General features: G+C 38.1%; 1 protein-coding gene and 2 non-coding genes across 3 annotated transcripts in view; 1 reads left to right on the top strand and 2 right to left on the bottom strand.

Annotated features, from left to right (window-relative positions):
* The window catches only part of LOC578586 (neuronal acetylcholine receptor subunit beta-4-like), a 35,340-nt gene extending 32,353 nt beyond the window's left edge, over nucleotides 1-2,987 (top strand). The window contains exon 8 of the mRNA XM_030976036.1: nucleotides 1,905-2,987. Coding sequence (XP_030831896.1) covers nucleotides 1,905-2,222 — 318 coding nt within the window. The 3' untranslated portion in view covers nucleotides 2,223-2,987. The remainder of the gene's footprint in view (nucleotides 1-1,904) is intronic.
* Nucleotides 2,988-17,013: 14,026 nt separating this feature from the next.
* TRNAE-CUC lies at nucleotides 17,014-17,085 on the bottom strand. Its single transcript has one exon. It is a non-coding gene; the product is annotated as a tRNA-Glu (tRNA).
* A 1,544-nt stretch (nucleotides 17,086-18,629) lies between these two features.
* On the bottom strand, nucleotides 18,630-18,701 carry TRNAE-CUC. The gene has a single exon. It is a non-coding gene; the product is annotated as a tRNA-Glu (tRNA).
* Between the last annotated feature and the right edge of the window lie 5,757 nt (nucleotides 18,702-24,458).

The following is a 24,458-nucleotide window of genomic DNA, read 5'->3' as shown; positions in this document are numbered from 1 at the left end:
CATACAACAGTGGTTGTCTATGAAAATAGTCTTTCCCCTCAAAAGATTTTGTAACAGTTTGTGGGATATTAAATAAAGACTTTTTACTGGAACGCAGCATTCTCCAGTTGCATGGTCTCTTTAATTAAACCGTACATTCAAGGGCCATAATTGATACACAGTATATCAACAGTGAAAGTCTCATTATGGTAAGATTGACAAAACTTGGATTATGACATTACACACTTTCCCTTGTAGTTTGATGTATAGCAACCATTGTTGAGCAATAATTTTAGTGCATGGTAGCTGCAGTATGCAAACTTCAGCGTCCCGTTCTTGTGCTTGTGTTGTTTTTGTTTGTCTTGTTATATACAGTGCGTCCCAGAAAAAACAAAACCGAGAATCATCGATGTTTTATCATAACTTAGTCACAATTATAATTAATAAATGACATATTTGTAAAGCTTAGATCATCTTCCTTCATTTGATGCAACTCATATGATGGATATTTCACACATGAGTGATTAAAATCAATTGGAAGAGAGGAAACCAAAAAGTCATTAGGCGGACGGTATCTGAATTTCAAAGTGAAAATCACATTTCTAGAAAGTTCAGTTTCTGCTTTATATTTCATTTCAAAGACTTTATTTTCTGCAATCAAACAAAATCAATTATACAACAAATATGGATAATTATATAAAACATAATGCAAACAATATACAAAATATAGAAACAAATGTATAATACATGAGAAAGAGTAAATTTATACGTTGGGGCATTGCGTGTATAAAGAAAGAAAGCAGAAGGTCGCCGTTATAAGCAAAAGCTTGAGCAGACGGTCAACCGAGACACCTCAATCAGGAAAAATGAGCAAGGAATTACAAAGATCTGTTTGTTTATAGTGAGGGATGCTTGCATTACCATAATTGTATTAAACGAATTCGTTTTCACTAACTACTTGCCGTAGCAACAAACGGAATTGCCAAAAGACTTAACTCCGTTTCGTTGACGATCAGCCATACACGATTTAGACTTCATGCATGGCTGATTGTCATCGAAACGGAGTTTAGTCTTTCGTCATCAGCCCAGTGGTAGCATATCGTTAACAACTGAATTATTTATACCCCTTGTTAAAAAAACATACACAAATATGTGTTAAAGAATAGTAGATGGATTGGTTGAATTAGGTCCTTTGTTTGATAATTTTAGATGTAAGCTTTGACGTGTCACATTTTCAAGACACATAAATCGGGACAAATAAAATTTTTAACATAATTAAAATATAACAAAACTTGCTATAAAAGGTTATGAGTAATTTAGTTATTGACTGTAGATCTGGCCAAATGGCTAGCTGTTACCGAAAAAGCGCCTCGGCTTCAGGTTTTAGAATTTAGAACATTTAAGAACATGTTTGGGTCGTATCATCATCATCATCATCATCACCATCATCATCATCATCACTATCATCATCACTGTAACTCCTACAGTAGCATAGTAAATTAGCCATACAGATTATGAGTGTAAGATTTTTGCTTCAATCAATTAGTTGAATTTGGATGACGAATTTGTTGCCATCTTTACCTTTACTTCTTTTCCCTGAAATATTGGTCGATGTCCCCCTCGTCAACATCATACATGTTGTGAAAAAGTGATTAACTACCAATCTGATGAAAACCAGAAATATACGAGGGGGCATTGAAAGCCGCGTTTAGCTTTGGAAAGCTATATTATCAGCTCTCGAAAATGAACTCGGCCGTTCAAAAGCTTTAATAGAGTTTGGAAGACAATTATTGTTCTAATCGACTTTTTAATGAATTAATGATTATTATTGTTAACGTAGAATATTTATAAAAAAACGTATGTGAAATCATAAATTGTTCATGTATTTTCCATTATTTCTATTCTGCCATCCAACCCACCTGCAGAACGGATCCTCAGCGTTCGCTAGCGGGTGTCCGCTGGACAACTTGGGGGGCGGCGCGTCGGCCGCCAACAACTCCGTCACTACCATCACATGTACAAGCTGCAATGGCGCCATCAAGCGGCAGCTTGGAAATATCTCCGAAGACCTGCACACGATGATCGAGGACCGGCAGATGGATGAGGAGAAAGAGGCGATCGTTTCCGAATGGAAGAAGATGGCCCACGTGTTCGATCGCCTGGGCCTTCTCCTCTTCATCATGGCCACCGTCATCCTGGCGATCGTCCTCGGGAGCAGGCTCGGAACGCCCAGTGATGTGTAAATCAAAATGGTGGGGGCCTATCATAAAAGGACAGAGTGAGATGCGGGATTTATCTTTTTCATGTTTATAGAGAAAAGATGAAGACAAGGAGAGCGAAGTAAAAGTAGTAAGAATTGATGTGTGCTTGATTGAGAAGTACGGCGTTGATGTTAAAACGTCATGATGTTGAGAGAACAAACTTAAACGAAAAGAACACCAATGTTAAACGGCAGAAATCGAACATCGAATATTAAAGTGAATTGCATTGGTCGGCTGAATTTCAATACTGGTGTTATAATAAAGTTAAGTTCTCGGAAACTGTTGATGTTAAGCTTACGTTGATGCGTGCCGCAAATATATAAATACAAGGATATAAATAATATTAATGAATTAAATTACTTATGAAAACGTAATTAGAAAATAGAATTATGTCTTACCTAGTTGTCTGCAATACAAATTGCTTCTAGAAGTCATACATGTATGTAAACAGTCTATGGCAATGTACATAATCTTTATTTAAAAGAAACTTCGAACATTTCAGAACTTGCATGTTTCTTTCAAATTAGAAACTTCCTTTTTATGGGATACTTTAAGATAGAATCTGATTTATTGACTTGTAGATAAATTCATCTGTACATAAGTATGCGCTTGTATAACATTGAAAAAGCATCGTAAACTGGTAAATATGATTGTGTTCCATTGTCATAGATTCCTGCAAGTGTAGTGTAGTGGTGGTTATTTTACCTGACTGCTAAGAAAGCATAAATGCTTGTTAGTAAGCAACCAGAAGACCGACGGCTTTAGGTCCTCTCTGATGGACCTGGTAATGAGAACGAATGCCTTACCAAAGGGCACTAGCATATCGACTTGGTTTAGAACCCGGGTCGCGAAACCACTGCTCTACCAACTCGGCTATCGCGCCCCCTCAGGAAACCAGTGAAAATTTGTTGATTGAACATTGTCTTAAGCACGCGCCAAGGCAATAAGGGGGAAGTTGGAAAAGACACAAAAGAAGAAAGAAGATGATGAAACTGTGATTGAAACAGAAAGATGCTAATAACTATCGTTTCATTTATAAACAATAAGTATTGAAATCGTCAATCATGACCAAAAAAATTGACAAAACATAGGAACACAATTTTCAAGTAAAATGAAACTAATACTCTCAAGATGTAGTCTGTACATATAAATATTATTATTTATGGTACCTGTTGTGGTGTAAGAACAGCTTATTTGTCTCGAAACTTCTACACATCGTTGAAGAAAACGCTGTACAGATAAGACAGGTCTAATTATTTACATTACTAGCTGAAATTGTATAATAATAATAATAATAATAATATAAACACTTATAATGCGCCGGTATCCATAGTGATACTCATGGCGCAGTAGAAAATAGACTATATAGAAATAGTCATAAACATTAACATGAGTACAATCATATGATATACTACACTAACATGTAATACTTATCAGTATCGGATAACTTAACGGTATATGCGGCATTGAACAAGTATGTCTTGAATGCGGTTTTAAATTCACTGACAGATAACATATTACGAAAAGATTGTGGCAGTTTGTTCCAAAGTAATGGACCGGCATGTGAAAAAGCCCCCCCCCCCCCCCAAGAATTTCGAGTTTGTGGTACAACCAATAATTTATTTAAAAGATGAATTTGATGATCTGAGATGTCTAGAAGGATTGTATAGTTAATTAAACTACGAATATACTGAGGAGTAGACCCATGTAAAGAATTAAATATATACATGCAGGAGTATTACTTATAATCTATACGATATTGAACAGGAAGCCAATGGAGAGACTGTTATACTGGCGTTATATGGTTTCTCTTAAGGGACATAGTAACAAGCCGAGCTACATGCAGTGTTTTGTAATCGCTGCAGACGGGAGACTAGAGCTTGGGGTAGTTGATAAAATAACGAGTTTATACACGTAGTAATTTGCGATTTGTTTCATAATCAAAATAAAAATAAACCATTCTTATATAGCGCAGATCACAAACATAAATTGAGGTCCCTATGCGCTCAGAAAAAACAAAAGACGGGATAATAGCAGACATGAGGGAAGAGAAGAGAAAGAATAACTGCTTTGTCATAACATTGTAATATTTTAACAAACGAAAAAAATGTGTCTTTAAATTGTCATGTTCAGTGCGAGACGAGTAGGGCTCTTCTTCTTACCTCAAGCATGTATGGAGCCTTCCAAGCTTAAAGGTAAAGACCAGTTATGGTCATGCGGTTGCATTGTGAAAGAAACGTTGCGGAATCGATCAGAAAAGGTTGATCATCTAGCATCTAGCATCTGCAAGGTTCTGGAATCATCAAAATGATAAGAAATTTGGCCCATTCTTCGTAAAGTTACAAGCACTATACACAGAAAGATGTATATGGGACTACCCTATATCTCTCACAGACCATGAGAGAAATAAATTTACCAAATATATTAATTAGTATGCGGTTTCCCAGCAAATTTGTTATCATCATGTATTAGTCAAAACATATTCTTTCACATGATTGGTAATGAGAGCTTCCATTTCATTTTTTGAAATTGGGGCGTTTCCAATACTGGTCTTTACCTTTAAAATATAGCTATACAAATTGAAGTCCGCAGTTTACAGGCACATTCATTGATTATAATCCATTGCATTTTACAATGTATAACTCCTTCACCATTCTATACATCGGAACAAACATGGCAAAGCCGCCGTCAGATTAATACATTTACAATGTTACTTGATTTCATATTTGCAACATAGCTTACCGTCTTTATTGGGAGTCTCAGCTGATTAATATAAGCAATCTTTTGATATTAAATTATTCACTTTCTTCTCCGATTAACATTGCGTTGGCGTATCCCGAAATGTATTTAAATATAAATAAGGAGGGTGGACTCCCAACTATTGGCCATGTTGGCGGGAAGGTGGAACGGGTCTTCGCTGGCGAAGGCAGCCCTGCTTGCCGAAGACTCACTGCACTTTTTATTTAATCTAAATCAAAATTAAATCTAATTTGTTAGATTTAATTTGCTGGACATTCATACGCGTTGTGGTAAATACGCCTGATATGCCTCAATTTGCAATGGAATATGAAAACAAAATTACTGTCATAATTTTCTATAGAACTAAAGAAATTGTCATGGACTACAAAAATGAATATAACCTTCTAGTCTAATCATAATCAGTATAACATTTTGTACGGAGTTTATGTTACGTGAAGATTGAGAAATAATTGTATATAGAAATATGTTACATCTATAAACATTTTCACTTGTTATTGAAAAATGTGTTTCAAATAACTTGCTTTCTGGGTTTTCACCTTCTTATACTTTCGGAAGTCATTTACTCTACTGTTCTGTTTGTTTATTGTTCTCCATATATTGTCTATGAATAGTGGAATATCTTTTGAATTATGTAAGAAACAATTGGAATATTATTATGACCTTGAACGAATAATTTATTCAAAACGAGAATTTTATTTCTTGATAAATGACGAGATGTACAATTGAATTGTATTATGTTATGATACTTATTATGTTATGTATCATACTAGCATTTGTATTACTGTTTACCGCTTATTGCCATCACATCAATTGTTTAGTATTGTGTACTTATATGATATTTTGTTTTGAATAGATTTCTTTATATGAACTAAACATATATATCGTCTATGAGAAGGAAATAAATGTTAATTTCAAATGTCAAATAACATAAACAATTTGTATAGAGGCATAATTTATATTATAAACGTTGTGTATCAGGTGAATAAATACTATAAGATAAAAGCTAACGATGTGCCAACAAAAATCTAATCGTTGTCGAGTTGTCGTGGAGAAGACTTCTTCTATCACCGCAGTATTGATCTCGTAAGAAATGGTTGTGTATGTGTTACATTTATCATGTCTCTACAACGGATGCCATCGCTTGACATTTCGTCCAGCAATAGCAAAAAAAATTCATAATTGAATTTTCGTCCGATCGCATTATCTGATCATGGATTACATTAAAATGCACATTTATTGGTCTACTTTATTCACCTTCTGGTTTAACTTTCTTTTCTATTTCAAATTCAAATTCAAATGATTTTTTATTTTTCATGCAAAACGTAATACTATGAATAAGTATAATACAACAAAATATACAATTAAACGTAAAAGTGATAGCACGAGAAAAGGGGAACTAAATAGAAGCAGAGTTTGTTAGTTGTCAGAAGAAAAAGACAATTCTACCACGTTTGGTGTGGAGTCTATTTTCCTTGACAGCTCAAGATTTACAAACCAGGATGACTCGGCATTTTTAGGCAGCCTCCAGAAATAACCACAGTGCAACCTAGTTTTAGTATTTTAGTGGTTGCAGCTATAATGAGATAGTTATGCAAACCATTATGAAACAGCAATTACAAACAAAAATAATGAACCAACAGTGATAATTGGTGGTGGGCTAAGATGTACTTTAGTAAATATATTTATTATTAACGGTTGATATTATCAAATAGTATTAACTTTCTAAGGACAAGAGTATATACAATATCGATATACTCCTAAACGGTACCCGTGCCATGAAAAAATGTAATATTTATATATATATATATAATTATGATCAAAATGTAATGTGCAAGCAAAAATGTTAAAAAGTGCAAAATCAATCTGTAGGTGAAATGAAATTCATAGAATACTACTAAAACTTTTCGGTTATTGTTGTTTCATACATTTTGTTATCATGGATATCATTCAATAATTGTAATGTGAAATCATTTCAAATTTGATTTATTCATTTGTGCAAGTTGTACCGAATGTGATGAAATAAACGATTGATTCATGTAAATTTGTTTACTGTGTAATTTACTTTGTTCTCGTGATGGTTGAATATTCTTTTTTTTCCTAGAATCTAATTACAATCCTGTGCTGATATAAGGGATTACAGAATTTCAATAATTTTAATGGGAATTGATTAAGGTCATCGCTCTCGGGTCATCTCTGTCGTTACGTGTGACCCGTCATTTGCATCATCATCTGATTATGCCCATATATGTTGTAATGAATTAGATCAGTTCCAGTAGAGCTTGGGTCGTGAAGATCATTTTCATTTCATTTTTCCACTTCTCATTACAAAACATATGACAATTTACATACAATATGTGATTAACACAACAAAACAAGAAAATACATGTAGCATAACAATATTAGAAAGAGTTTCGAGCCAGTCCGTAGACTTAGGGGTGTGTACAATTGATGACTGAATTATTCATATTCCATAGATATTTGATGGGTTTTATTCCGTAACTGAAGAATCAAAGTATGGCCATTGTTGAATGTTTTTAGACGTAAGCTTTAATACATGTATGTCACATTCTCAAAAAACATAAAACGGAACAAATCAAATGTTCACACATTTCAAACAAATTACAAAGTTTGGGAAGGATGTGAACATTTTAGTTAACTATATATACGTTTCCTCAGTGGCGTAGATACAGAGGCAGAAGGGCACATGGGCACATATCCCCCCCCCCCCCATAGAGAGAGAGAGAGGTAAAGGAGAAAAAGAGAGAGGACGGAAGCGAGAAAACACGAAAATGGAAAGGGAGGACGGAAAAAGACGAGAAAAGAAGTCGCCTGGTCAAACCAACTCCCACACCTTCTTCCAAATCACATGAATCAGTATAGCCTTGGAAATTCGCATTTCATTTTGAGAGTTATATTGGCGCCCCTAAATCGTTCCGCCGCCCCTTCAATGGATGGAATAACGCTACGCCACCTTTTTGTCCCAATACTAAAAATATTCATATGTCATTTCATCATCTTATCAGGATATCATCACGGTCTCCCTGAGGTGGCAAGGACAGTAGCAAACAGTCAATCGGTGTCAAACGGATATGTCATCAAATTCACACCCAAAAACGCATTCTAGTCAATCAATTAAAGCAAATAACTTTGACGAGCAAAATTTGAGTGTGATTTTTGTGGAAAATATGGGCTTGATGGTGTACCCAGTCCAGTTTCGTGGTAAAACTTTGGATCCGTGGCGTCGACCGGATTCGTCATTTTTCTTGTTTGTGTCATTAGTAAACAACATGGCGTCGCTCGGAACCCGTGTCCTGTTATCAAATTATAGTTGGATTCATAAGGTGACATAATTAAACGTATTTACAAAAATGAGCAGCATTTCTGAGAATGTACGAAATACTTGTCTCTTATTATGACTCGATTTTAATAATTTCTTTACAGCTTTCAAAGTTCAGAGTACTTTAAGGAAACTTTGACCCAAATACAGAAGGGTCACGTCATGCATGTAGACTGGTAATATAGCCTTACATCACAGTTTGTTTATCAGAGATGAAAGAGCATCTAATTATATAGAGTACCGTAGTGCTCACGTAATATTCCCTCTTTGTCCAGGTCACTGGTTCTACAGAGCCTGCGCATGAGGTTCACCGCGAAATCATTCAAGCAACGGGCTGGAGCAGGCCAAATTCAGTGTTTGGGGCATTTTTTTTTAGCACATAATTTTTAGGGACCAGCAATCTTGACAGCTTTGCCAATATGACGTCACACTCCGGTACTCTATTTTAGCAATGAATGACTTATGTTGAGACAAATAAAGTTCTCAAAGAATTCCTGAGACTATGGCAAAGTCTCCATAGTAATGGAGATCAATTTAATGCAAAAGTCATAATTCTACATCGACAGTCTGTGTTGAGGAGAACAAACATAACAATATATTAATAGACACTCGCATTAGGCATATTAAATGGAGAATCGTGCGTGTATTCCAATGATTCCCCATTCGTGTTTATGATGACTATAACATACATTTTTGCTCATTTTGTCCACTCTAGTTTAGAGATACAGCTGGAGTATAGAAGCTTGCGGGTATTAGGCTAATTACCAACTGAGATTAAAAGATCTAAATGAGCATTTAAATACTTGCGAAAAATATCCATTTGGCATTTTATAAAAACTGGATTCCATTTTCATACCAGTTAGCTTGTTTAATGATCTTCTTTCTACCGGTTTGTACCGGGATGGCAGTGTCCTTCCGTAGGGCATTCCCTTGGTGTGTCAACTCAGAATTATATGGGTGTTTTGGTCATAGCATTCGTAGTAGGCTCATGGTCAAAGTCATGGCTATGACTCGTTAGAGATATGATATAGTTATTTCGAAATACAACATATTTTATATCAATTAAAGACGTTGCCGTTACTTTTCCTCCAACTACCCCTGAACTAAAGCTGACCGTTAAAAATCAATATTTTAACAAGAACAGCCAAAATATTCTCAATTTCAATTTACAGAAGGATTTTTGATTGAAACGGAATTGATAAATATAGAATAGGTATACACCAACGACGGATGAAGAAGGATTGACAAATTGAAAAGTGATCTGGAAGGAAATGGCAGATGTAACTTGGCATACTAGCGATGTTATTAATGTTCGGACCTTCGCTAAACAATATTGAAACAAAGTATTAAAATATTTCCAGAAAATAAAGGAACCTTGAGGTACCAGGTGGAATATCTAATGATATTTCCCTGAAAAATTGTTACCATTATTGTGTTTTGAAAATGCTCTAAAACAAGCAGAGATCATCGGGATTGGTCATTTGAAACTATGCGATTTAAAGCTGCAATCAAAACATTAAGAAATGAAATCAAAGATAAAATGTGTAGCGCTTATCAACTCAAGTACCGGGACGTTTATGACATAGACTTAGACCTAATATACGATTAACAAATATTGACCCCCCCCCCCCCCCCGCTCCCAAGCTTACACGAGATGCGTGACGGTGATGTTGCACGGATTTTGTTTTTGCAAACCGGATATCAGACACACGCAATATCGTATTCGATCATAAACTTTCACGAGCGTGTAAAGGCTTCGATTTCTTTGACCAGTCCACAAATGTCAACAGTTTCCCACCAAAAGTGAAATTTCCCACCAAAAGTGAAATTTCCCACCAGAAATGAAATTTCCTACAAGAATCACGTATGTTGTTTAACATTTTTTTTTAATTAACTCAATGGCAGAACCAGGGGTATAGGGGCACGTGCCGCCTCCCCCTCCCTCAACACCAAACAAAGGGGGGAGGGGAATGTGGGAGAAAAGGGGAAGAAAAGAAGAAGCATAGGCTGGTGACTTTGTTTATCTGTGTCAGAGAATTTTGTAAATTGAGCCCCCACCCCCTGCCAGATAATCCTGGATCCGCCACTGATACAGTGATTGTCAAGATTGATTGATAATCCATCCATGTTAAATGCTACAAAGAAGGTACATGCTGTGAGATCTAATATAGTTCGAAAAATGATTTTAAGCTGTTATAAAACGAAAATGCGGGCCGTATCTATTTTAATGGTAGTTAATAATATCAACTATCATTAATATACTAGTATCTCCTTCTTCATAATATTTCCGGTATAAAACATACAGACTGAGATTTCATTAAAGAAGAACTTCACTTCATAATTGTGTGTTTTCTTTGATTGAAGAGAGAGTAGGTTCATGATAGATGCTATTTTAACATGGTTTAATTGAGGTACATTGGTCATGTTGGATGTGCTTGCCCGTGCACAATCATTTAGTATACATTGTTTCAACGTCCAACCACTTTGCCCCGCCTTCCCCCTCCCCCTCCCCGATTCTCGCCATGAATGATGCGCGCATTGAGTGACGTACATAGCTTGACCCTATCCAGTTGGAGAGGGGGGGGGGGGGCCTCTGGCACGATTGGAGAGGGTGGACAGAGGGGAAGGGCACCTGTCTATACTCGGAAAATGAAATGTAAATTCGCAAGGCTAATGATGAGGGGAGGGTGCAGAGAGCGGACCTCTTTTCCCCTTTTCCCTTTCCCTCTGTTATTGCTTTTTTTGATATATCTTTTACCATTTGATTGAGGGGGGCGTGACCAGTGGCCCCTGTAGCTACTCTAATGCGCCCATTTATTGATTTTCCCCCATTTGTTCTGCTTTCCAAATTTGGTAGGACCCGTAGGAGTAACTTTGTGGAAGCATGGGCTTTGATCATGCTAATAGAAGCAATCGACATCACATAGTTGGTTTCGTTTTCGAACTCTAAGCAATGGGGTGATATCCTCTTTAGATTGTGGACAATTACATCCGCACACACAGGTGGTTTGATCCAGGAACCTCATGCATGCGTGTCTACGACACTTCTCCTCAAGGCCTCGATCATGTCGCTAGTTTTCAATATGAGCTATAGAACAGCACTTAACTGCATTTAAACTTGATCACATGTTGACGATAAGTAGCAGTCTATATTACAGAAGTTTGAGGGAGAGAGAAAGAAAAAAAAAACCTCATCATATTATTTCGAACAGTCATCAAATTTTATTATCGAATGCATATTGTTGACACAGTGCTCGTATAAAGAGATAGGTCTAATCTCTGGTTCCCAAATCTCCTCTTATCCACTCCATCTTGGGTTGATCCGTTGCGTCCTCAGCTTCCGTCAAAACATGGCTGAAGGTTACCTAAGGGTCCTGAATAGCAGATATCACAGGACACGCGGACCCCTTCCGGAACAATGGGCTTCCGGAGTGGCAGTACTCCGGGCACCAAGCCTGAAGGTTTGCTGCCTGCCCGGTCAGTCGGACCGTTGGAAAGTTACCGAGCAGGACTGATATTAAAGACCATCAATACTACTGGGCCAGAAAGGATTAGACCACCAAGCCATGTCACTGACAGGTGGCTATCTCATCAACTCAGTTCTCAACTAACATAAGAAAAAGGGGATTATGGGGGACCAACAGGCACCGATCGGGGAAGTTTTCTATATAGAGGGAGCAAGTAGCTACAAGTAGGACAGTGGGGCTTTAAAGCACTTGTCCATCTCTTGTTCTTTCTTTCAAATGTTGCTCACGACTCGAGACGGCATTTCGACTGCGCTGTTACCTTTCCCGGTCAAGTCTACATGGTGAAAGTCAGTTCATCGTCAGTAATTTAAAACAATACCTTGAAAAAGTCCATTTTGCATTCATTTGGCATGTTTCAGGTCTGCAGGTGTACGATGGCACCACTCTCTCCCACCGTGTCAAAGACCAGTCGTTAACGCAATTCTACGATAGTAAACGACGCATGGTGTGCAATCGGCATTGCGATCTCGATACGTCTTGGTTGAGGGGTTCCGCGGTTCAGTACGTTCTTGGTCCATGAATCCAAGGTTCGAATCTCGAAACGACAAGAACAATTTGAACGAAATACCCTTTCCATGACTTGAATCCACCCATACTCGACACGCCGATATTGGACAGATAATTCTGACACGTGTACATATTTATCCCTTTCCCGTTTGGAATGGTGACTTTTAATACATTTAACTACGGATCTTGCAATGATCGACATATTTAAACACCATACAACCCTCGTTTTATTTTACATTTCTGCTCTGCAAATCTATAAACTAAATAAATTCTCACGAAATTGAAAAAAATCAAGTATCTTTCTTTCATGAAATGATAATTTCACATCTATCCTTCTCTTTATCTACACTACCTTAGGAATTAGGACCATTATTGACAACCGATGGTTTTTTGTTGTAAGCTTTTTCCTTATGACCCTTTTTGTAAAAACATAGATTGATGAACAGTCAACTTGTCATTATGTAGGGAGGCCATGACAATGTCCACACAAAACAGTCGGCAGTTTCACTATTTCTTTTATTCTTTTCTCTCTCTCTCTCTCTCTCTCTCTCTCTCTCTAAAATCACCTCACAAAACACTGCATTCTGGTGTGAACAGTCTAAGTGCGTTCTAGGTGATATGCTCTTTTGCTCATCTAGGTCTCACAATTCTGTTGTACCCTGAGACAGGGAGACGGATGTTCAACCCCGGGACGTCCGTGTTACTGCGGAGATTCGAACCTTAGACACAGGGGCCAAGAATATATTAGACCACGTACCCTTGAAGTACTATACGATGCCCTCTATCTATCTATTTTCTACATCTATCCCTTTCTCTTCATTTCCTCCTTCCCTTTTCTGCCTCAAACGGTTCTAGGACACCTACCCCTGTACATCCACCCCTAGTCAACTACTCACTAGGACAACTACCCCCTAGGGCAACCACCGTCTAGGATGACTACCCCCTGGGACAACTATCCCCTGGACAACTACCCCCACACAACTATCCCCCATACAACAACCATCCTCAAGAACAACTTTCAACCGGACGACTATCCTAGGGGTAGTTGTCCTGGGGTAGTTGTCCGGGGGATAGTTGTCGGGGGGTAGTTGTCCTAGGGGGTAGTTGTCTGGGGGTAGTTATCCGGGGTAGTTGTCCCAGGGGGTAGTCCTTCTAGAGGTGGTTGCCATCGGGGGTAGTTGTCCAAGGGGATAGTTGACTGGGGTGGTTATCCGTGGGATGGATTTCCATGGGGTAGGTGTCCGGATACGGTCCCAAACTCTGTTATTGCATCGTTCAAATACATGCCTTTGGGCAATCTTTTCTTCGGTAATTTTCTCAGGGTACCCATTCCGTACTGGCTATAATCAGAGGGGCAATCCAAGGGACTTTTTTGTGTGTGCTGCAGCTGGGTCTCGAACCATGAATCATCCAATCCACAGCCGGTTGTCTTTTTATTTTCTAACATGATTAGCCAACTAGCCATCAGCGAAAGGTTTGTTGACCAGTATATGCTATCCATAAAGGTATAATAAACACAATACACAAAAATAGATAATGAGGAAAGAGAGCGGAAACATTAACGACCGCGAGACGATAATGATAACAAACAATAATAGATCTTATGGATGAGTCGTATATATTTATGTTTTCAGTTCGGTGCAGAATGATGTAATGATATTTTGATCCTGAGTCACGGTAATTAGTGTCTCGCAAATCAATGGAGGAAAAAGTAGGAGCAAGTCATTTAATTAAGAAAACTAATAGCATAGCCTACTTGTTTACAAACAAACAAAAAAAGACAAAAAGAAATGCCTCAATCCTTAAATTTCCTAGAACCCCATTTCATCCTCATTAGCCTATTTAGCAAACTATCCCCCCAAGACTTAATACCCACCCCGATCGCACCCCGGATATATTATTGTTATTAGAATATGTATCAAGTATGATATTGTTGTAACTTGTAGGTTAACATTACTTTGTATTATTGTTAGCGCTTAGAAACATTGTATTAAGCGCTTTATAAATGTAAAACATTATTATTATTATTATTAGTAGTAGTAGTAGTATTATCATTATTATTATTATTATTATTAACCATTCTATTTTACATGTAATTCCATATTCTTTTCTGTAGTGCACATGACATATATATTGAAAGGTGGAAGCAGGATTTGATGTTATTTGATTGATTAATTTATTGATTGATTGAGTTCAACAAAAAGCGTATTTTCAAGAATATTTCTGTTTTTTCTGTCACTTTCAATTGTCCTACCCACTCCCTCATCCGAATCCCATTTCACGGCAAAAACTGTCTACGTACACTAGACCTATATTTGTTCCCTTTCTTATGGGCGGAGGGGCCTTCAAACGGGAGAGGGGCGTATCCCGGATCCATCCTATGCTGGATACGCTATTAGTCACCAGTCCGATCTATCGGGTGGGGGCGGTGCAAAAGTAATGAGTTATCGTAGGCAGCCCTATATACGCAGAAGACGTATAGCTTTGTATTTAGTGATAAGGACTTTAAAACAAGAGGCCAGGGGCACATCCCGACTCCATCGCATAGGGATACGCCACCACCCAGGTCTATATATACACGTGGGAGTGTACATGGGTTATCAAAGGCAGCAACCATCTGTAGTAGATCTCCAGATGAGCGATAGCTCAGTTGATAGAGCAGTGGTCTCGTAATTCGGCGACCAGGGTTCGAAACCAAAACGATGCGCTATTGCCCTTTGGTAAAGCATTAATCCTCACTACTCTCAGAGAGGACCTAAAGCCGTCGGTCCCCTGGTAACTTACTTACAAATAGTTATGCTTTATTAGCAGTCAGGTAAAATAACCACCACCACTACACACTTTTCTGGGCATACAAACAGGAGAGGGGCGACCCCTCCGGGCCATCTTACACTGGATACGCCACCATACAACCAGAATGGTATAAGATTGGAGTTGCATAATGTACGTGTCAAAACATGCAGGATGCTTCCAAGTTCAAGGGAGGTTAAGGATAATTCCAGTCACTGTCTTCGTCATCCTCAAAATCGATTCGATCACCAAAAAAAAAGAGGAACAAACAATTCCTGACGCCAAAACACCAGTCTCTTACTCTTTTCCCACCATGAGTCATGACAACAACAGCAGCATGGCCGAGGGAACCCCCGGTACAGTGACTCATCCGTATCCGATTGACTCACTTAGTGGTCTTCTACGTCAAAACACAGCAGGCAAAAAGGCGGGCCTAAGTGAACCAAATTTGAACTGGGTTTGATCGATGTCGTTATGACAAACACATACACAAAAGTTACCAATAGGTATATCTGGCATTTGTTAATCTACTAAAGTTACATATGAGACAATATATTTTACCTATTCTGTACTATTCCAGTATTATTATCTACAAGTTTATCTTTTTTCATATGAGAGAAATATTCGACTTGGTGTTTGTTTTGTTTTTGTTCTTGTTCTTGTGCTTCACCCCCCCCCCCCCCACCATCCCTTCCCCTCTTACCCCTTCAATCCCTGCTTCAACTGTTAATACGCCCAAACTTAGCCCTAATCAGTTAATGATTGAAATATGGGAAATACATTTTTTGGTCTTTGCCAACTCCCCCGGGAATGATATCGAGACATTTCTTTCGCAAAACATCTTCGTATATCTTTTTCCGTCCACAAAAGAAAATTCACTGCCTGTGTATTTAGTACATTTTAATCGTTTCCCTGTAGCGATTAGGATAGCGGTCTCACAGTCATAACGATATAATGATAATGCTTACATGACTGCGCGCCCGATATAGCCTTTCCAAATATAATTCCCATTCATAACTTTCTTTGATCAAAACAACATTCCGCAAAAGAGAGAGATATAAAGAGTGAGAGGGGAAGAGAGAGAGAGAGAGAGAGAGAGAGAGAGAGAGAGAGAGAGAGAGAGAGAGAGAATCAAAGATACTTGTAGGTAGAAGGGAAGGCGAAGAGATAGTTGTAGAACAGAAACGGGAAGCCTATTTTAGACTTTGACCGAAAAATAAACTTTGCAATGTCGGTCTTTATGCTATATCCTTAATGGAACTCTGATTCAAGGTCGACTATTAACCATGTTGACCAAAATATGATGACTAGTCGACTTAAGAAAATATGTTTTTGCTAACTAGACAATCACTTTTATGCCCTAGATGTTATGATAAGTAAAAGCACTGCCAAAACATAGACTAAGAAGTCCATGGTCAAAATGTTTGGAAAAAATTGTGTACAGTGATAATTATTATAGCGAATAAATATAACCATCCGATATACCTTTACATATATTAATTTCAAAACGTGAATGCTTTTGATGCTTCTGTATCAGCTAGCAACATACATAAGTATATACACTCAGGAGAATAAAATAAGAAGTTTGAACTAAACAGTTGTGTAAAAAATAGGCGCCGCCCGCCCCTACTCCAGAAAAGCAATCGAGGACAACCAAAATTTTTTTTTTTTGCCTAATGGACAGCCCTCGGTTATAGTGCAGTTGCCATGCCTGTGGGCAAATACTTAAGGATAAAAGACAATAATCTTCTTAGTACATTAAGTATAAAATACATCATTAACGTGAGGTATCTAAAAAACAATAATGAAGAAAACAAAACACTGCTACTTTTATACGCAAAAGAGGAGATTCTTCCCACACCGGGAATCGAACCCGGGCCACGGCGGTGAGAGCGCCGGATCCTAACCACTAGACCATATGGGATTACATATCTTTTATGTCACTAATTGTAAATAATTATGTAAGATGTCGATACCTTGCGTAATTGTGATGGTACATGTTGGCAAGTCCACTCTCTCGTATATATTGGGACTTTTAGAGATAGTGGACTGCTACGTGTGACGCCCATTTTCTGACATGTTTCGGAACTTGAAAAGTGAGATATTGGGCATTCACTTTGCATCCATTGGAGTTATGGCGCAATGTTACCTGGTGGGTGTTTCACAAAGACTAAGATGTGCTTTAAATTGGGCCTAACTATGGCAGGTCGTTCACACCACTTATGTTTATGACGACTTTAGATAACATTTTTACCTTCAATAATGAATTATCAAAAATGTAAATTCTGTAGATTTGTGACCATGATTTGTATGTCCCTTGAGAGACCAATGCCAGTAAATGGTGAGAGCAAACGGTGGCATGAACAGCCTGCCATGGTTAAGTCCAACCTTAAGTCGGTGTTAGTCTGTGTGAAACACCCCCCAGGTAATGATTGGAAGCTTCAAAGTAGCCCACCGTCTTATCAAATCTTGCATTTAGATCATCATTTTAAGCTATACAATATCGTACAATACAAACCTGAACGATTTTACAACAACATAAGCAACAACAAGAAAACCATGCTACTAAAAAGTAATGCAAACAGTTGTTATTTGGCGTTGCAGTCAATGCAAAGATATACAGTTGTTTCCTCTTCTGGGTAGAGAGCGTCGATGTAGATTAAAATGCTCCAATGATTTTCTTCTATCTTTCTTTCTTTTCTTTCTTTAAATCAGTCAAGAAGAGGGCAAGGTAATTCCTAAAACCATATGACATAAAGTTGACTTTAACATACCATTCAATGATTTACATCAGAAATAATATCTTTAGCGCACGATAGGAAATAGACTGTAAATTCAATCAAAAATGACAAATGTATCGCCCCTGAACTTGCATTGATTTCCTGCCAACTCATTTAAATACGTGACGATTAATGTGAAGAAATGGCCACAGAACTTTTCAATCGTAACTATTTTCCCTTCTATTTATTGTAAAGAATCACGAACTAGATACGGTACATTATTAGTATACCGTAGTCGAGTGGTTTAAGCACTTGACTTGAAACGCAAAGGTCGTGGGTTAGACATCCTGGTAGGATGGTGAAAGCCTTTGTGTTAGTAATTGCCATTATGCCCTCACAGTTACCATATTGTAGGAATACTCCCCAGAGAGTGGACATGGTGCATATAGTGCGTGTATGAATCCGATGACCGGGGTAATAATATGTGTAAAGCACTTAGAGACGGTATTTGGTATTAAACGCAAAACATATCCAGATTATTATTATTATTAACATCATGTCCATGTAAATGTATGTATTTAGATACGTACTGGACAGCCCTATGTTGTGAAGTTGCCAGGCCTGTGGGCAAATACTTATGGTTAAAAGACACTAATCTTCTTAGTACATCATTAACGTGTGGTATTTAATAAACACTAATGATAAAAAACAAACCACTGCTACTTTTACACGCAAAAAAAGAACTATTTTCCCACACCGGGAATCGAACCCGGGCCACGGCGGTGAGAGCGCCGGATCCTAACCACTAGACCATATGGGATTACACCCTTGCGGTGTCACTAGTTGTGAATAATTCTGTAAGATGTCGATTCCTTCAGTAATAATGATGATACATGTACATGTGGGCAAAAGTCCACTTTCTCCTTAGTTTAATTAAATTGAAAAGGAAACGAAATGAGTACAATTTCTCGCTAGTGAATTTAAAGGAATATGTTTAAAGTAAAATACTTTTCTAACAATATTTGTCAAATGAAATTGTACTAGCATCGCCTCTTATGGGTATATTAAAAAAAACTTTGATAGATGATATCCTCCATGAACCATCCAATCACTTCATAAAAAGAAGAAAAAGCAAAAACAGGATTATTGTTGATTCATCGTGGCCACAAATCCGTGGGAAAATAATCGAGGATTCTTCAACCAATACCATTTCCTACATTCGACCACAGGATCTGTGACCAAAGAGACCCTTGGTTTCCTTCTTTACTTGATCTATTCAAAGTCGAATACGGCTGTGTAATCATTCTTATCAGTTCAAACTGCGTACCGGTGTTTTCGTTTCGGAATTTGTGAAATGGTTTAAAGAGATTATCTTTATCTTTATATTCTTATAATGATAAATTTCAAATTGTGATGTGATGTGATGGTTATTTTTACCTGACTGCTAAGAAAGCATAAATGTTTGTAAGTAAGCAACCAGACGGCCGACGGCGTTAGGTCCACTCCGAGGGACCTGGTAATGAGGATTAATGCCTTACCAAAGGGCACTAGCGCATCGTCCTGGTTTCGAACCCGGGTCACCGGATTACGAGACCACTGCCCTACCGACTGAGCTATCGCGCCTCGATCTAATAGCCATGTCATGATGTTCGAGGACAGACACTTTCAAAGGTGATTTCGCTACAGTTAACTCCTCAACCCTGTATCTCCTACTGTCACGAACTGGCGTTGCTAAGGCGCATCCCCACAGTCAAAAGATAACGAAAACTTTATTTGAAGAAAGAAAAAGATCAACCAAAACTATAATATACAAAAGTAATAAAGTGAACAAGAGAAGAAGGAGGGGGAGAAAACAGCTGGTATGAGGTACGACCCCCCCCCCCAATACCCACACCACATCTCATCCATCAAAGAATATTTTTAAAAAGCCGGTACGATATTTGCCTTAAACGCCAGGGCCCCTTCTCCCAAGAAATCAGCGCACCCGTCAATGTCTAGATTCATGCAAGGCTTTTGTCTTCAACCATTGAACTAATTCATACCACACCTTCTACACTGACTGATCATTCCCTTTAAAAACCGTACTTATTGTATTTTTATGATTCACCAGCAATTGTTTGAATTGGTTCTAAGAACCTGGTGAAACCATCTGGACGATGGAGAGCGGTCCAGAGCGAAAGCTCAAGACTATTTCAAGAAATAACGTTTTAATCCTGAAATTAAAAAAAAATACTAGTATATGACGATGAAAGAATGAGACGTTTCCCAGCTCTGAAATCATAAAAGGGTCCTAGATCCTGTAGAAGGAAATGGACTTACCATCTACACCCTATCCTATCTCTCTTTCAAACTTTAGACTTCTGCACTAAGGCGCCTTTAGATCCGTAAAGGAACTGGTCCGCGATCTCCTTTCCATGGTAGCGTCAAATAACCTTGGCCCTATTCTCAGCGAAAAGCCATTACGGTGAGAAATTAAAAAAGAGAAGCAAGCGGTCACAGAATTGCCAGAAGATACTAAAAATAGGTCAGGCAAGGAGGTAAGAAGTCATCGAAATGTCATTGTTTCTTGACATCGAAAGTAAGATTTTGTCGTTTTTCGTTTTTCTGCAGCCGATGTGATATTTTTGCTTCCTAATGCCGGGACTTGAGGGGAGACGTTTAGTCGGATGGCGTTCACGTGAGGCGCCATTTTGGCAGCGTTAAGACCAAGGGCCCGTTTCACAAACTTGTCATCAGTGGCAAATGACAGTCTTTGTTATAAGCTACTGAAATCCTTGCTTCTGATTGGCTATCAGCAGATTTGTCACTGATTTTTGTCATTTGTCTTGAAAAAAGCTTTGTGAAACGGGTCCCTGTGCCGATTCAGCCAATGGTCTACGTGCAGTTCACCCTCAGACTCTGGATGAACCGCGATGCCGGGTGGATGAGAAGGTGAAAAAGTGGGCATAATGTATCAAGGAATGTAAAAGCTGTCAAGGAATACACGAAAGATGGAAGCACATCATTATTTACTCGAAAGAATAATACCCAGCTACACTTTTACATCAGTTAACTGTACACGGGCTTTTATGGTAAATGGCTGATAGTTTTTATGAGGGTCTTAAATATCAGATTAGTATATTTGGGAGATACAATGTCGGTTTTTTAATTTCATTCTGACTTCATTCTTAATAATTCATGATGCAGATGGCTGTGGGTGAATTTGGCGAGAGAGAGAGAGAGAGAGAGAGAGAGAGAGAGAAAGATAGAGAGAGAGAGAGAGAGAGAGAGAAAGAGAGAGAGAGAGAGAGAGAGAGAAAGAGAGAGAAAGAGAGAGAAAAAGAGAGAGAAAGAGAGAGAATGAGATAGAAAGAGAAGGGGTAGGGCGGAGCAAAAGAAAGAAATAGTTGAAGGTAGAATCAGCTAGAATAGATAATAGGAGAGAGATAGGAGAAAGATGTAGACATACAAATAGTGGGGGAGAGAGATTGAGAATGGGAAGGAGAAGAAAGAGAGAAGGAGAGAGAGAGAGAGAGAGAGAGAGAGAGAGAGAGAGAGAGAGAGAGAGAGAGAGAGAGAGGGAAGGGGACATGGAAACGGGGGGGGGGGGGGGTAGAGAGGGGGTTGAAAGCGAGTAAGAGGGTTTTCCAGGAGGCCGGAAAAGTTTGCTATCCTATAATTACTAAGAAATCGTAATTACAAAAGCATTTGCCAAAAAACACTGTTTAGAAAAATAATGTGACATAAAAAGTGCGAGGCATGAGGTAACACTATATCAAAATTACACAATGTATGTTCTACTGTCCTCGTTTACGGAGCATTGACACCATCAATATATTTTTTAATCGAATTGATAGGAATATCAGTCGAGTATATCCTGCGTATGAGGTAAAATAAATTCCGGATACTCCGAATTCGAAGCAATGCTTGTTGGAAAGGCGATGACCTCACAACTGAACTATTGATGGGATAATGCCCGTTTGAAAACGATGAGTGCAATCAGTTTACTCCATATTTTTGTTAACAACCGTCAAATTAATATGAGCAGTGTAGTTCCAAAAGTGATTTAATGGGAGCCTTCAATTGCTTGTGTTTTACTAGAGTGACATTTTGCATTTTTCATCCTAAATTCATAAACATACCTCGTGATTTGTTTTGATTTTGTTTAGGAAGAAGGTTCATGGCATCTTAAATTCGTACAGATGCTTTGTGAATTTTCTTTATGTGTAGGATATTAAGGCCTACATGTATAATCCCTGCCTTTATATCGGTTTTACGACACATGCTGCGGAGATTTTCGTTTCTCGGACATCTCATACCAAATTCCTAACTAAGTTCATCCCTGGTCCGAATTCCAAGCACTGCACTTTGTATTAACCCTAACACTAACCTAACCTTGAACCCAAGTGTGACACTAACCCTAACACTATATATTTGACGAAATAAAGTTTAGAGCAATTTTTGACGTAGCATTATGTTGGATAAACTCTAAATTATCTTGAAATAGCAGGCCATAGATAACTACATATTATATTGAATCAATATACTCCTTGTTATAATGAAAAACATATTAGGTGCTGTATTTAATGTTGTTAAATGGCTGAAATATAATCATTTCAGATTTGAAATCAATAGCAAAATGGAAGGAGCCAATCGAGAACATTGTTGCACGGACATCTTGTTTAAAAATGTGACCCTGAACCAATCAGAGTAGCTAATTCAAATTAAAAACTGATTGCTGATTTGTGTGTTGCACCGCCTAGAATGAAACCCATACAATATAAATCCTTTTCAGCCTCTTACATGTCCATACATCGGCTTAAGATAAGGGGAAGAAAGACAAAAGAGAAATGCATGAAATGAAATTTGAATCATTTTTTTCACAGAGTGTAGAATAAATTATGGTACGTGATCATTTTTACCGGTGACCTTGTCAATACAAAATACAATGATAGGTATGTATCCTGTAATGATAACACAGGTGTGGTGAACGCATTTCACCTTTGCCGATCACAAATACTGAACAAGGTCCGGATGTCGGTTTGCCGGGGTCTTTTTTAACTTTTTTTCACCTCACCCCCCCCCCCCCCCAACCAGATTTTGAAAAATAAAGATTTTTTGAATTTGTTACATAAAAGTGACGTAGTTTTAAAAAAAGAAGAAGAAGGTTTTGACACCATTTTCATGAACTTTTGAAATGTAGACTTTCTTCAATGTGTGAGCTATACTACTGCTAACGTACACGTTCAATAGTCATTTAACGGGCAGGATTTGGACCTTATGTTGCCATGTCGGGAGTCTGAGTGGGCGTTTGGTACAAAAACAAAGTCCTCCAATTGATAAACATGTCAATGTAAAGGGTTTGTTTGGATAGGGCCTTGGTATTTTACAGGAAATTATATTCTTATATTTTCCCCTGGCAAATGTATTTCAATATTTCCATGACAATACAATAATTGTAAGCCATTACTCCCACGCCGCTGTTGACCTATTTACTGCAGGCCCTTGTTTAATACCTGGTATGGCCAGGGTTTTCCGGCATGATCATTGTTGACCTACCAACCATGCAAGACCAATGAGCTTTTACATCCAACATGTTCAGTTCGCTTTCGTTGCCGACAACTCCGGTGTATAAAATGTTGTGTGAGTTTAATTAAAGGTAAAGACCAGTTATGGTCATGCGATTGCATTGTGAAAGAAACGTTGTGGAATCGATCAGAAGAGGTTGATCATCTAGCATTTAGCATCTGCAAGGTTCTGGAATCATCAAAATGATAAGAAATTTGGCCCTTTCTTTGTAAAGTTACAAGCACTATACACAGAAAGATGTATATGGGACTACCCTATATCTCTCACAGACCATGAGAGAAATAAATTTACCAAATATATGAATTAGTAGGCGGTTTCCCGGCAAATTTTTTATCATCATGTATTAGTCAAAACATATTCTTTCACATGATTGGTAATGAGAGCTTCCATTTCATTTTTTGAAATTGGGGCGTTTCCAATACTGGTCTTTATCTTTAAGCAAATGGCGAGAAAAAAAGAGGAAGGGGAAGGCGGTTCAACAAGAATATTATACGATCCCCTCCCCCCCCCCCCGCCCACACACACAGATATACACACCCTCCACTCTCCACTCATCCAATGACCCTGTTCTCTCACATTTTCACCCACTAAGAACGTAGCCCCCCCCCCCCCACCCGACTTCAGTGTAACTTGATAGCTGGGACCGTGCAGCGTCTGTGATTCAAGGGGGGGGGGGGAGAAATCATCCTATATGTTCTGCAATCAAAGGATGAGCTAATAGCTTTGCTAAATCCTCCATGATTATTAATTCATCAGATTTAATCAGACTTATTCAAATCATGTATTATCATGTCGTGCGGTTGCTTTTATTAATTATTTATCACTTAATTCACTTTTTTGGGGGGGTCTCTGCTGATTCAAAACCAGTATACTAGAATTAAAAAATAAACCATTAAAACAATTTTATTAAAGACATTAAACAGAAAAGACAAACTAATGTGACAGTCGTAAACTTGTGCACAGTGACACTAATGAAGGTTAATGACAATTTAAAATTGTGAGATAACTA

This window comes from Strongylocentrotus purpuratus, unplaced genomic scaffold, assembly GCF_000002235.5.
Source record: "Strongylocentrotus purpuratus isolate Spur 01 unplaced genomic scaffold, Spur_5.0 spur5_scaffold_8, whole genome shotgun sequence".
In the NCBI taxonomy this organism is placed as follows: Eukaryota; Metazoa; Echinodermata; class Echinoidea; order Camarodonta; family Strongylocentrotidae; genus Strongylocentrotus; species Strongylocentrotus purpuratus.
Note: the sequence above shows the minus strand (reverse complement) of the source record. Positions and strands in the feature narration are given on the sequence as shown.